The sequence below is a fragment of the Larimichthys crocea genome, chromosome XVIII (genome assembly GCF_000972845.2).
Source record: "Larimichthys crocea isolate SSNF chromosome XVIII, L_crocea_2.0, whole genome shotgun sequence".
Classification (NCBI taxonomy): domain Eukaryota; kingdom Metazoa; phylum Chordata; class Actinopteri; family Sciaenidae; genus Larimichthys; species Larimichthys crocea.
In genome coordinates this window covers 9494038-9510129 of record NC_040028.1, presented here as the reverse complement: position 1 = coordinate 9510129, position 16092 = coordinate 9494038, and the positions used below count along the sequence as shown (strand labels likewise).

At 40.3% G+C, this 16092-nt stretch overlaps 1 protein-coding gene across 3 annotated transcripts in view; it reads left to right on the top strand.

Moving 5' to 3' along the window:
• The window catches only part of edar (ectodysplasin A receptor), a 42254-nt gene that overhangs the window by 14150 nt on the left and 12012 nt on the right, over positions 1–16092 (top strand). For all 3 annotated transcript variants that reach the window (XM_027291046.1, XM_019268070.2, XM_027291047.1), the window contains 4 exons: positions 5139–5204; positions 8571–8690; positions 11645–11826; positions 15447–15532. In XM_027291046.1, the coding sequence (XP_027146847.1) occupies positions 5154–5204; positions 8571–8690; positions 11645–11826; positions 15447–15532 (439 nt within the window). In that variant the 5' untranslated portion in view covers positions 5139–5153. The remainder of the gene's footprint in view (positions 1–5138; positions 5205–8570; positions 8691–11644; positions 11827–15446; positions 15533–16092) is intronic.

Below are 16092 nucleotides of genomic sequence, written 5' to 3'. Positions count from 1 at the left end.
TTTTAACTGCATGCCTTTGGCTCGGCCGTGTATTCCATTGAGACTTGCTCCGTGCTGCTGTATTACTGACCGCTACTGGTTGGCATCTTGGGGATTTTGTGAGTCTCCCATATGTTAGACTGCAGCCCTCCTGAGGCCAAAGGCAGCACATTAGTGATGACGAAGACTGCAGGGAATTGGGCATTCCACTCTGGTTAGATAAATGGGATAAACTGACCTACCACAGACTAATCATGCAGTAAAAATCTACTACTTAATAAAGACCAAAGCAAATTTGTCAGTATGATTGTGGTGCCAGAGATGTGTTATTTTCAAGTAATGACCAATGATGACTAATCCATTTACCATAATGTTTCCAAGACCCTATGACTTGATTAATAGACTTGGGGATGTATTAGTTTTAATAGTGTTTAATGCTACGTTTATAGAAATTGACGCACAATGTGCTGGCACAGTAAGGTGTAAAGCATTACCACAAAGAATACAAACACAAGGATGAATAAAAGGAGTCTGATTGGCAGTTATGGGAGGATTCCTGCTCCGACTGCCAAAAAAATGAGCGTAGAGAATTAACAGGAGTGCCTGTCTACTTAATGTATGTGTGTTTATATGAGCTGAGCTGTGGGAATTTCCATATGGCAGCCCCTCCTTTCACCTACAGGGTCTAAACATCATGACTTTTAGCTAAGTCTATCACATTTGGCTGTCATATTTAGCTGTGGTCCGTATCAATACAGACTTTTTTTTCTGCTTTGAAGTTTTGTTTTCCGGATTCTTAATGATATTAAGGAATTATACTTGTCACTGAAGGCCAGGAAGCTTTGTTGAAAGACGTCTTCTTTTAGGGCTTGTTGAATTGCATTGCATGCATTTTTGAGGTCAATGGTTTTTGTTTTTGTGCATTTTTTAATGAAGCAGAGTAAATTGTATTCCCATAGTTATGTGGAATTTCATATTGGATTCCCACTACCGACAAAAAGAGCAATCAAATGCGACCAAATGAAAAACAGGGATGAAGACAGACCTAATGAAGGGAGGGAAAGAGGGAGGGAGGCTTTGAGGGAGGAAGGGAGGTTGCAAAAATGTTGACAAATTATTAAATCTGGTGAACATTGCAAAATAGTAAGGTCTTTTGTTTGTCCATTTGTTTTTCCTCTGGCACCAGTGCGTTAAATTAAATAAACGCATTCATACTGGGAGCTGCCCGGTCCAATCGCTGTGTTCTACTGGTGCCTCAAAGAACTGCACAGACTCTACCTGATAATGACACAGCTAAAGACAGAAGGGTTATTTATCAGAGATTATGTGGTCGTTAGAAGATGAATACCCTCGGGGGGGAAAAAAGACTTGAGCTGACTTTCATCTCAGACCTGCCCCAACAGAGAGCGAGCGGGGGTTAGAGAGACAGAGAGAGGGTAGAAAGAGGTAGAACAGAGTGTCAGGAGATGCTGTCTTCAAACACAGCGGCGCCTGAGTGTGTGTGTGTATGTGCACACATCACTTAAATGCCATAATGAGTAGCCTTGAGGGGGTCCAGAGCCATTTGGCAGTTCTTCATTTCCTGATTTGAAAAAAAAAAAGCGCTATCTACCCTTTTATCTCTTCAGTAGCGATACACAAGTCTACACGCACGCGCGCACGCACACACACACACACACACACACACACACACACACACACACAAAGACCGGTTGTGGTCCCACCGCAAGGACTTCTGCAATTAAGTCTATTTTGCCCTCAGAAGCCAACTCTATGTGGGCATATATCTACGGTTTGTATTAATGTGTGTTTGTGTGTGTATCTGAGTGCGTGCGTGCGTGTGTGTGTGTGTAAGCTGTAATTAAGCAAGCTCAAACCCTCGGGGTTGGGGAATTAGCCATCATTGAAGATCAGAAGGTTTTTCACTCAAGTCTGCGACATGGAAGAGTGGAATCAGTGGTTTGGAGCCAGACAGACAGATTTTGACCTGAGATAGCAGATTTAATGGCGTCTTCTTCCTCTCTCTCCAACACGCACGCACACACACACACACACACACACACACACACACACACACACACACACGCACACACACAAACAAACACACTTTGATGCTTCCGACAGCTTCAGGTAGATTTTAAACTTTAGCTGTTAATGTGTTGAATTGATTCTGTCTTGACCCCAGGGGCACATCAATCAGAACAACAATATGCCCTTTATGCCAAAACAACAGTGTAGGTGCATTTAGGCAGTTTAGTTAAAAGTTAGGGAGTGACTGCCTTCATGGTTAGTGGAGAACAGTGCTGTCTGTTGTTACAAAGAAGTCAAACACCGGATATCCTGCCACTCAGATCTCCACAGCCGTACTTTTTGTTGTGCTGTAAAACAGAACGCAAAAAAAATGGGTCATTAATTTTGCTGTCACTCACACCTGTGACTAGGTTGTTTTGAGGATTCTGTTTTAGGTTCCGCTGACGTACCTGTGATTTAATTTGAATCTAGATTGAGATAAAAATATAATCAGATATTGAATATCTAAATAACAAATGAACTGTTTGTCAGGCCACAAATGCACCTTGGATCCACATGAGTTAGGATTAATTCCAGCAATCCCCTGCGGCCCATTCTCTGGCCACATCTGTGTATTTAAAACATTGTTCATCCAGTGTACAATTGGTGTTGCCGACCTTAAGCTATAGCTTTGTTCCCTTTTTCAGGAGAAGTATTCAAATGTTTCCCACTGTTTTAGTAAAACTGGCAGCAAATTATGGCAGAACGACTTCCTGTCTCTTTCCTTTGTTGTCTTGTGGGGGGTCTGGGTGTGTTATCAGCAGGGTTTAGGATGATACTGGCTTCCCTGATACACCTCGGAAATCATTTATTTGCCACGGCTTGTACGGAAGCCTTAGATCCAAGAAAAGTATCTATACACACATTCAAACATCTACAACCTTTTCTTTCACATATTGTAATTAACATTCATAGAGACTCCATGAGAAACGAACCAGATAACAGTAATTAAGGGTGCGTTTGTGTACATCTGCAGTCTGTGTGTGAGTGCGTGCTTTAACACTAACTAGTGTTTGGGCTTGTCGTCTTTACTAATCCAGTGTACATAAATATGACTTCTTTAGCTGCTTGGTAGATGGGAAAGAGTTGATTTGAAATATGTGTTAAATAAATACATTGGTTTTATGTTTTTGTTGTTGGCTGACAGCAGTCTCATATGCATCATTACTCTCATTACAAAACTGTCTGGAACGGCGACTTACAGTTTTATATTTGATCTTAATGGCCAGAGAAATTCATTTTTCCACTCGCCGAGTTGATCAAAGGATTGCGCTTTGGATTCTTGAGGCCTTATTGACGCTGATATGGTAGAGTTTGTGAGTTCAAAATATGAAATGTAATCCATGTAATTAGCTGTAGATTAGAAGCAAATTAAAATTGGAGAGAGTAATTTACACCCAGCAGCTCCAGTGTATTTGTGGGAAACCTCCTGTGCTTCAGGAAAGAAAGCAGCATTTAGTCAGCTCTTATCTGTACTGCCACCCTGTCGGAGACCACACACACACAGACACACACACACAGACACACACACACAGACACACACACAGACACACGCACACACACACAGACACATGCATGCACACATCTTCATCTTGCAAGATCGGGAGAAAGTATTTGAAAAATAAATGCTTAGGAGAATGGTGTGTGTAGTAGTAGTAAAGATTACATACGTTTTAGTGTGAATGAAAATGTTAATTAAGCACAAAGGCTGCTTGTGCTGATCTAGTTTTAAAAGAAAAAAGAGCTTTGGTGTGTCTTTGTGTGTATGTGAGTCCATCATCTATGATTTAGAAGAGAGCAAACTTCAGAGCACACAGTTCTTACTATTAAATGCTGCACATCAGTCAGCAGTTTGCTCCACTGTGTTTCCTTATGAGGGTATTGATTTACACCAGGAGTGCTGTGTTTCCTGATCATATATAATATATTATTAATTTTGTTTGCAACTTGTTCTGAGCAATTTGTTGACTAATTCTGGGCTCATCATCTCTATTCAAGCACAGTCCAAGACGTGATACTTTACTGTGGACCCTTGCAAAAACCATATCTTTTCGATTATGATTACAGTTACTTACACACACACACACATGCTGACACACAAGCGCCTTATGCTTAGTGCAGACGATGCAGGACACACACAGAGTAAATACAATCCTGATCTTGCAGATACATGTACAAAATAATTGAATATGCAATTTCACACTACCACACACACACACACTAATTAATTTATCCCTCCATGAGAGGAATACACACACATAGACAGACTTTGTGCGTTGCCATGAACAGCATTTAAAGTACATCCAAACACAGCCACAATTTCACAAGTAACAAACTGACTAAAACACATTTTGACACATTCCTCTTTTACTCACTTTACCTTTGCAACATGTTAAGTTTTCCTGCCAAAGTCGTTAAGACAGTTTTCAGCAGCGGGACACAGATTAATTCAGCTTGGTTGCTAAAACAAACACACAATCTCCTAATGACTGTTTACCTAACCAAACACTGTCCAACACAATATCACAACCTTTGTTTGTTTGTTTGTTTGTTTGTAATTTTAATTTTGGGGAAGCTGTGAATGGAAATGTAATATTTTTACACGTTTTTACAAGTTGATCATTGCAGCTTATATTAACAGCAAGTTTGCATGTTCTGCATATTCATAGGTGTGAAACCTGAAAATGTTTTTACTGACAAAGTTTTGGTTTTGTCGAAAACTGAAACCCTTGTGTGAGAGAGCCATAACACAGAAATAGGCAGATAATTGTCTGTTATTAAGTGATATCACCATCCTTTATTGAAGCAGAGGTTAGCCAACGGTGATGTGTGCTTGCAGTTATGAGCTTAAGGAATGCCACGGGCTGTTCTGTTGCTATTACATGTTTATGGGCGATGACGTGATGGTAACGGGACAGTGAACTCATCTGGGCCACACACATACACACACACACAATGTGCCCACTGACAGCACTACTGTTGGCAGGAATGCTTAGATTCATGACTTTGCTGTTTTGTGAGGGAAGTTCGACGCAAACGTGCGGGGGCGCATTACGATTACGATTTCTCTTTCTCTCTGTTGTCTCCAGGAAGAAGACGCAAACATGTCAGAGAGGAGAGGTCAGAAGAAGTCCGTCTTTCTGTCGTCATTATTAGTAAGTTTTTATTCTTTCCTTTTGTTTCCTCTCTCTTGCTTTTTAATTTCCCATGACCACTTAGTTTAATTCTCGCCTTAATACCAACGTTTCTTTACTTCATTCAGCTCTAATCCCAAACTAATTTAATTTCCTAATTTATTTCCATTAATTCTTTCCATTGCCCTCCATTGTTTTCCAGTTTTTGTTCTTCTGTTCTTTTCTTTTTGTTTTTTCCCTCCTCCTTCCTTACGCTTCGCCTCTTTAAAATATCGTAAGAGCAGTAGCTTTTCCACCAAAATCTCCATCATCATATTTCTTCACGTATTGACGGTCCGACAGTATGGTTCACAGCCACAATGACTCCACACTTGGCACTGCGTCATCCAGACTTTAGGTCTTATGTGCTATCTTTATAATCTGGGCGGGAATCTTGAGATTCTGTGCTTGTCTCGATGTTGAAACCCACTGGCAGTGTTCCCACACGCCTCCTCTACCTCACCCTCTTCCATCGACTCCGTTTTCCTCTGATCCTTTACTATGTGCACATACAGGCTGACACAAGAGCACTTAGTCGAGAAGAAAGCGATATTTGGACTAAGTCAGCGGTGTCAATTTACTACACCACCAAGCAGTGGCATTAGAAATTCATTGCCACTAATTCCAAAACCACTTGTATAAACTACATTACTGGGGAAAGTATGGAAGGATGACAAATGACTGACAGAGGAGTACACTGCAGATGTAACACTGTACAATATTATATACAGAGACAAGTATGATGAGTTTTTGTGATAACTGAGCTTCAGTCAGTGGTGGAAAGTAACTTTTACTCAATTACTGTGCTTACTTTACTTCAAGGTCCAGAATGTAGAGCACTCTTTAAAGAATATGGCAGAAATGGAATATATTGTGAATTAATTATTATTATAATAACTGCACACTCACTCTAGATAGGAAAACTCACTGATCCTTTAATGCCCTATAGAGACATGCTTGGAAGAGGAGGGTGAGGTATTCAGTTGGTTGCAATCTGAAACTTCACCACTGGATGTCACTAAATCCTACACACTGTCATTTCACGAGACTTTCTACTTCTTCTCCACAACATGGAAGTATTACAGCTACAGATAGTGGTTACAAACATTAAACTATATAAAATGTGGCCTTAACTGATTAGTCGATTAATAGTGCATTATCAGAAAATGAAGGTTCAAACTGCTTGTTTGGATAAAAAGAGACATTCAAGGATGTCAATTTTTTACAAACCAAACAATTCATGGATTAATCAAGAAAATAATCAGTAGAATAATTCATAATGAAAATAATCTTTGGTTTTTGTGTGGAGCCCTATGTCAAATAGTTGCAGAATACAATAGTGCAAGTATTTAATTATTTTTTAATAATAATTTACATTTTCAGTACAGGACTTTTATTTGTAATGGAGTATTTTTTATTATTTTTTTATACAGTGTGGTATTCGTAGGATACGTCCTCCACCACTGGTTTCAGTAAACGCTGTTTACAACAGTGTTTCTGTTCAATTCTAATATAAATCGAACTGTAAGGGATAACTATAAAGACCCGCTGTACTGTATGTGTTGCGAGCATGCAGGGGTGTATGCTCCTAAACATCTTCTCAGAGAGAAGTGTCGGACAGCTCTTTGTGTAGAATTTGCCTGCGGAAAACATTGGTGTGACAGGAAGTTTGTTTTTCCAGCTGTGGGAAAAATGTGGATTCATTATTGCAGTTGCTTCAAGCAAACAAACAAAGTGCTTCACAGTGCAGAGTTGAGAATGTGTGCAAGAGAAAGCCTATAAAAGTACAATGACCCAGAACTGTGCAACACGCTGACTAAGAAGAGCATCGTAAAATTGCTTTGCTTGCAGTGGCAAGTAAAAACTGTGGCCGACTAACTGACCGACCGACAGAGCTGCTGTATGAACTTGGTGGAAATGCATCACTGGATCGCAGGTGTACTCATTTAACTAAGCGAGCGTCTACTGTAAGCAATGATAGACTGTGACTAATGGATCCGATGAGAGGAGCCACCGGTGCTGAATGCTTCACTGCTCCATTAGGTCATCTTTATGACCAAGTGAATTTGAATGTGGTTTAAATTACAAACAGATTACTTGGCCTGAGGTGATTGGGGCTCCATACAAACACTTCATATACACATACATTTGTATGTCTACTCAAATAGTGTCTTGTGTTTGCTGTCATGAGATGGTTATGAGGAAGGGGAACAAGAGAGGGAGATGTTATTATTAAAAACAATAGAGAAAAGATGGAGAGAGTTAGTCATGCACTCATTTTCTTTGCCTCCATCATTTTCTGGACTGCAGATGATTTTTTAAAAGTCAGTTAGTTTGTTTGGAAAAGAACAAAGTGTGCTGGTAAAGCTATAAATACCAGATGCTACTTATTACAGTGAGCCACAATGTCACAATGACACAATGCCACACACGCACAGACACACACAATACACAATAAGCAAATGGTATTGTGCAAACAGCCTCGTCGAACACACACGAGCAAGTCGAACAATGATCTCCACTAATCTGAGTATCACAGACGAAGAAGTCGGGATATGATGTTTGTTTTCTTTGCTGTTTGTTTTTTTCCCCAATTAAAATAATGATGTTGACTCTTAGCCAGTTGGTTTTACTGAATAAATCAGCCGTCATCCACTGCAGTCATTTGTCTCCGCTGCTGCTGCAGATGTTGAATGTCAATCATAATGAACTCAAATGTCTTAAACAGAAACAAGCAAGCACACAGGATGATGTGTGGTTTCACGGTTTGATAGCTTAATGCGGCCATTCAGCGGGCTAATTTGCAGTCACCAGTCCACCTGTGACACGTTATGATGTTATGATATGATGCAGTTTGCTCGAGGACGTGATGACATGGGGTCTTCATTGCAGAACAGATCAAATCTATCCTGTCTATCTATGAGAAGATCTATTCATTCTCAAGAGATATTTGGACTTCCCACGTGCATTAAAACAGGAGTGTTTGTACATTGTATACACAGTATAATTGGGTCACATCCCAGTATAAACATTTTAATACTTAAAAAAAAATCATTTTCCAGATTGCAATAAAAGTTTAAAAGCATTAAGTGAATTGTTGCCTTCAGGTGTCAGTGCTGTTGGTCAGACAAAATCCATTTTAGGTGTTTGTCTTTTTTGACCATAGTTTACAGATGAATTTACAAAATGCAGCTCTTTTGTTTTTGTTATTATACTAAGAAATCAAGCATAAGACAGTCACTGTTGAAGTGCCCCTAAGCAGGCTGACATTTGAGTACACAATGTTATCCATATTTAATGAAAAAGTCTCACTTTTTGAATGCCTCTCTCTGTGTCTGTCCCCCCCAGGTGTGTTGTATGTTTGCTAGTGCGGAATATTCCAGCTGTGGAGAGTACGAATTCTTCAACCAGACCAGTAACAGCTGCCAGGCCTGCCCTCAGTGCCAACCAGGCCAAGAGCCACATATGGTGAGACACACAGCCACACACACACACACACACACACATTTGCCACTGTAATTAAATAGCTTTTTCATATCTATATACATAGCCAAATCCAGAGTCGATTAATAGCACGAACGCTGACTTTATACTGAACTTTTTGCTCAGACCTCCCACAACACACACAGAAGTGCACACATAGCTGCACGGTGAAGAGTGCCTAAATTCAAATGAACAATTTCTTCTGGTTTATTGCTCTCATTGACATCGGTGTGTGAAGGCATGCATTACACTGATTGACTTGCAGTAGTCACATAGTGATTTAGCCTCCGTCAGGCAGTCTGCCGACAGCTAAAGCAAACAGAGCCAAAGTAAACGCTTCAGTTGGCACCTCGGGGTGCCACTCCCTCTTAACAGAGACAGCCGCACTCAAGGATGAAAAGAATGAATTATAGTCACTCTAATTTATTTGTGGTGCTTCAAATGTTTTGTATTTTAAGTTTTCTTTTGATGTAAGCATGATGCTGCAGAGTGCAGATGTATATATATACAGTATTAACAATGGGTACAATTAGAGCTGGATCAACCTGTGCAAACACTGACAAGTTATTATGAAACTCAAACTGAGTTTAGTCTAGTTTAGGGGAACTGTTCTTTAAAGTTAAATCTGCAGAGCTGAATTTGAATTGCTCAAACATTAATAAGCTAAAGATGTTCACTCATGTCACCATGCATCTACAGTTTTTTAAACCAGAATGAATTCATCACATGAATTTCTGAATTTGATTTTATGAAACCTTGATGAACAAGTCCCCAAACACGTCATACTAGAGACTCTGTGAGGATCCACTTAATGCATCAACATCAACATGTTAACATACCAATGTTTCCGTCCAAGAGTTGTTGAGACATTTCACTCAAAGCCACAAATACCAACCTCATGTTGGTACTAGAGATAAAAGTTAGGGGATCTCCAAAGTCAGTGGGAGCCATCCTCTGGGGGCCATGAATATCTTTACATAATTTCAGTCTGTCCGGTAGATATTGAAATATTTTAGTCATGAGCATTTCCATTTTAAGAGTTACGGCTTAAAACAAAGCAACAAACTGACACTTTCATCCTTCACACTTCCATTTTTGCTTCAGTCCTTTCATCTGTTCTTGTCTCTCTTAGATCTATTAGCTAATAGAAATGTCATGATTGTCCACACCGTGCTTGTTTTTTTTCCTTCCTTCCCTGCTTCCCTTCTTCCTGCCTTGCGCTCACCACGCTCCCATGTGCTTCTAGTAAGCATCCGCAACCGTGTGTTGTGTTTGAACTTGTAAAATCAGGTAATCCGCTGTCCAAGACAAAGATAAAAAATGAAAAGCTCGGTCTGTCGTGAAAAGTAATTTGGACATTTGCGAGCGATACGAACACGAGAGAAGAAAAGATGTTCAATCAGTGAGATGAGAGCCCCCTTTGCACTTTCTCCTGTCTGTCTGATCCTCGGTGCCGCAGTCTGTAATTCATATGTTATTTCTCTCCCCTGAGATTTCCCTGCGTATGTGTGTGTGTTTCTTGACACCCTTTTAATCATGGGATAACCATAGGGTTCCTCCTCACAACTGAGACTTCAGAGGGAACATGCTCACACACACACACACACACACACACACAGACAGTGGATGATACATCGCACATGATAAAGACATCCAAGGATGCTTTTATTTAAATGCATATTGTGTCCAGATTGTATGCAATGTTGCTGGATTGCATTTTCATCCTAGTTTATACAAAAATAAACACTGAAGTCAGACGTATATTCCAGATTTCCTAACCCTTATTGAGCGTTGAAAGTTATGGACACATGAGGAAACATTAAAGACCTTGGTATTGAAGTTTCAAGGCCGCTTGCATGATGTGTGAAAGCTGCTCAACATTGAGGGTTTGGTCCCTGGGGGGACCTTGCGGCCTGGCGGTTTAAGCAACCTCCCCTGTTTGATTCCACTTGGGACCTTTGTTGCATGTTGTTACCCCCTCTTTCTCCCTCTCCATTTCTCCACCCTTGCCTTCATGGTCAACTTTCAAAGTAAAGGCAACGATGAAAAAAAAACCCTCTAATTTAATTTAATTTTTTCTCCCCTACCTCCTAGATTTATGATACACAAGATTCAAAGAGGTGACAAATTTGCTTTGAAAAAATAAAATAAAAATAAGATTCAGTTTCTTGAGCGAATGGACAGAAGCAGAGCCGTGGTGATCCTGTGTACAAAAGATCCAAAGAGAGTTTTAACCCAAAGCGACAAGATGTTGCCGATAGCTGGGCGCAGTTTTAAATCAAACAATCACACTGAGAGTCGTGGAAATCAAACAGGAGGGAAATAAATATCACATTTCTCTAAGAGTCGGTCTGCTGTAGCCCAAAGCTAAGAGGCATAGGCTTCTTTTAACAAACAGATGAAAGTAAGAGAAAAACGAAAGATGAAAGAGAGGGACCAAAAAAAGAAAAAGAAAATATGTCTCCGTATGTGTGTGTGTGTTTGTGTGTGTGTGTGTGTGTGTGTGTGTGTGTGTGTGGCCTGTTGTTTGGCCTCCCCAATGCGAGAAATCAACATGCAAAGATGGGAGGAGATTGATGGTAGAAGACAGAATGATGAGGTGGTAATCTTTAACACTGCCAAACATGGAAAGCTGCAACCCCCCCCACAAACACATATAAACATAAATACACACAAACACACACACACACACACACAGGGACCCCTGCGACTGATCAGATTTCTCTTTTGTCATCTCAAAAACAGTAATGCCAGATTTGCTAAGGACGTGGATAGAAACAGATGTGCGTTTGCGAGTGTGCGGTGTGCTCTTTTTGTGTTCACAGCACAGTTGTAAATTATCTCATTATCTGAAGAGTGTCGGGCTCGTTTAGAATCACATTATAACAGATGTAATGTGAGACACTTTATGTCTTTATGTTCGTCTCTGTGTTTTACAGACCTGTGGCTACGGTGTGAAGGATGAAGACTTTGCCTGTGTGCCGTGCCCACAGGGGAAATACTCCAAAGGAAAGTATGAGATCTGCAGACGGCATAAAGACTGTGACGCCCTCTACAAAGCCTCTGTACGCATAGCAGGGACGCCGGACAGTGATGCGGAATGCGGACCTTGTTTACCAGGGTAAACACCAGAAACACAAAGATTCAAAACCTATTTACTACAGAAAAAAACGCTTTGCTGAGCATCTTTCAAATATTATTAAAGTGACTGCACAAAGAGCTGTGACTGAAGCAGGCTGCGGGTTTCGGTGCCTTCCTCAAAAGGTGCCCTGATCAGCAGCAAACAAAAGTTTGTGTTTACATTGAGCTTAAAGTCGATTTACTGAGGCAGCAACTCATTACGCAGTCAGCTTCTTGACTCCAAAACACACATGGAGAAGTCAGTGAAGGAGAAAAGCAATGATGACTGAGAAAAACAAAAACCGTTGAATGCATCTTTCCAGGAAAGCAACTTGAACCACGTTCATTTGCAGTCTCCTTCTTCCCTGCCTTTACTTGCTGCATTTCTTGGCATGTTACTGCCACCTGTAGATCACTGGAATCCTATGAAACCATTGAAAAAAATGTGTTTTGAATCAAACATGCGTGCACGCAATTGTCCATCACAGTCTGCATGACGAGAACCAAACCAAATTCACATCTGACGGCACCCTGATGTTAGCTCTAGTTACTTGAAACCGTCGTTTTCCACAAAAGTGTCTGCATGAGCGTTTCATAAAATAACCATAAGAGGTGTCCTGATTACACACTTCACAGGAAGTAATCAACAAGATGCGTTCCGACATGCACACAAACAACAGCATGAGCAAATTTTGGAAAAGTTATGGCATCCGACTTGATTCAGAATCTCCTGGAAACTTTCCCCACAGGAACGCAGGAACGCTCATTAAAATTGGTAGAGGACGCTTGTAAATGATACATAATGGAATACAAATAGTGTCTTTGACTTCTGAGCATGCAGAGTACGATTTGTGTGGAAAATGTAGATAACACTGACAAACACACAGATATTTGTCTGTCAGAGATTGCCAAATCTTTCATTCATTATTCATTTTAATTTGAAAGTTAAATATTTTTTTTGGCCTTATCAAAGTGGATGCAAGATAACAAATTTACTTTACTTGGCTGAGCTTGACTCAGCTGAATCAGTTGAATCTTGTTTATTTTTATGCATACAGGGACACATACAGTATATGGTCTTCATACACTTTCTTTAAAGGGATAGTTTGGGTATTTTGAAATGGTCGTTATATGAGGCACTTATGCATAATCAATGTGGTATCTGCAGGAAATGGCAGCCAGCTCGCTCCTTGTTTTTAAGACGCAGACAGGGATCCTGGAACAGAAGTTGACCTACGGACATGTCAGCAGAAAAATGCCTAGTGTGCCAAGTGTGTCGTGCATTGTATTATGCAGCAGATCAGTTGTTTTGATCAAAGTTACAGAGTCACAGCCAGGAAAAAAAACAAAAGCATGAACCATCTTTAAAAGAAACAATTGAAACATGAATCGTGAAGTGTAATTTTTTCAGGTTTGTGCCAAGAACGTTGGTGTATGAAAGCACGATGCGATATTCTTTAATAGCGTACATTTAAGTTGCATATTGATATTTTTCAGATGGGCCCCTTTTATGTGGCTGAAATATGTTTTTCTGCTGACCCTGTCCACAGCAGTGCTTAGCTCTGCTTCTGTGCTGGTTGCATGCTAACAACCGTCTGCTCTAGGTTATACACTGACTATGCATAAGTATTTCATACAACCCCACTCCAAAATACCCAGACTATCCCTTTAATGTAGCATGAGTTGGACCACCCTGTTGTCCTCATTTTATTTTAATATGCTGCCTCCCTTTTATGTGCAAACACGCACTAAATCCTAAACTTCTTCATTTGCACATGACAGCCGTGGATGCAACTCCCTGTCACTTAAACATATTAATTCAATAAAGGATGTTTAAACATTACCAGACCTTCCTCTTCTCCTCTTCCTCGCTCATTGTTCCCATCATCCATCACTCTTTGACTCTCGGGAGAAACTGACTGGCTGTGTCAACACCGCACTGTTTCTTTCTTACTGTTAAATTGCTCTCCTGCTGTGCAATAGATATTTTACATGTACACTTTTGTCAAGTGAGGACATGATTATTTTTCTGAATCATATTTCGTGTGATATCTATAATTAAATGTGGACAGTATATAATTAAGTACATCTTGAATGAATTGACATAAATATAAGAGATTCATGATTTGGGGCTATTGGATAACCGTCCCACTCCAGCAAAGAGTTTAATGTTTAATGTTCCTCCTCTTGTCATCAATCTGGATGCTGTCCTTCCGCCTTCTACTTTTCTTGGCTCTCAGTCTCCTTTCACAGGATGTTTTTGCTTTTGATTAGTGATTAGGATTGTTGCAGGGACGAGTGTGCTCAGGAACACTGAGTTTGGTCATGTCTATGTCTATATCTGAATAAATGCCACAGCGTATATGTATGGGTTTTTGTACGCTGCGGTTTAGCAGAGTCCATACATGTTGGATGCAGAACAGAACAGGCCTGAACAGTTGTAATCAAGTACAGTTAAAGCCTGTATCTCAGCAGAGGAAAAGACCTGGAGGAATATGAGAAGAAGTCTGTCGCGACAGACGTGTTTATCTGCTCGTTTTTCCTGTGAGCAACTTCAGTAGCACTTTGGAATAATTAACGCTTAAGCCGTTATTAAGCACTGACTTTTTCAAACATTAGCTGCAGTCCATGAGGATGAAGAAATATCATCCGTGTGTATGTGTGTTTTTTTTATCTGAATTGAATCTGAACAGCATGAACTCAGCTCAAATTTTCATAACTGATATGACGTGAGAGATTTTTGTGTCTAGAAATCATCAGAATAATTTGCTAAATTATTGCATGGTTGTGCAAAGCATCTGCGAACGTTGAGCAGATTTCATGCCCACGACTGTATCATGCAATATAACAGACGATTTAGAATGAAGAAGAACGGTCTGAGTTAATACTCTAGAAGTGCTGAACGAGTAATTTGTCATCAATGAGTCAGATGATGTCTGCTCATTGTCATGAACTGTTAAAATCTGTTTAACATCTGTAACTGTGCATAGGATACATTGTCTAATGGCAGAAATCCAAAATCAATCGCCAGTAAACAAGTCTGACGATCCCTCAAACGCGTGTCCACCACAACCCTTCGAAATCTCTAAATGAATTCTTCTCAGAAGCAACAAGACTGAACCAGTACCTCTGGACTATATCCAGATAAATGAAAGGCGTCAGTTAATTACCTGACTGCATATATTATGCATTCACGCTGCTCATATTCTCAAGCCTAAATGATTTAATGCCATTCAATCGCAGACTCGACTCCTTGTTTCTTTCCTTTCCCCTAATAGACGCTTCATGACTCAGGGAGATAATATGTACCAAGCCATGTTTAGTGCCTTTAGGGCATCAATTATGTACATTTCTTCACTTAGTCAAACTTTTCACCTCAGCTGCCTCCCCATACTTATGCACCATGTAGGTACGGTATGTTTAAAAGGGGCCATACCGTATGCACACCTGCCATGCTTCCAATTATTGCAAATGTTTAATATAAAAACTCTTTACAGTTGATTTTTGGAAGAAATCTCTTTGCTGTTAAGTTACCAGTAAGCCCAACAAGGTCTAATGTAGCTTAATAATATAGTGTAACAAGTTGCTGGTTCATATATTCATGTATTTTATGTCTTCCAGGTATTACATGCTGGAAAACAGACCCAAGAACATCTATGGGATGGTTTGCCACTCCTGCCAGAACGCACCACGTAACACCAAAGAATGTAAGAACAACCCATTCCTTCTTTGTCATCCCAACACTTTCTTTTTTTTAAATTCTACTTTCAACTATGAATCCCGAGCTTTCTCTTCGAGCTTTTCCTCTTCAAACACTGATCTGGTTTCCGCTAGCTACCAAACATTGAAGTTTTCTGTTTAAATGAAAGGAAATAAAAGAGGACAGGCTGCGCAAAAGCAGATGTTGAAAGCATGGACTTGGTTTGACGGGAACATTTGGAGGTCAGAGGTTGTGCTGAGTTCTCTCTGACCCTCTGGTCACTGTCCTTTCCTGTCAGTGGGCCTCACTGATGGACACAAAAGATTCGAACACCCCGCCTCCCCTCCCTGCATCTTTGCTTTTCTGGCTCCAGAGGGGTGTTTGGCAGTTTATCCATAACCTCACTGCCTCACTGATTATTCTGCATACCTGACTGTGTGTACATGCGTTTGTGTGTGTGTGTGTGTGCGTGCTTGTGTGCACACACACATGAATGGCGCCAACTGTTGCTGCGACCACGTCTCGGGACAATAATATTTACCGGAGGTTGTCTCCATTTTTCCGTTT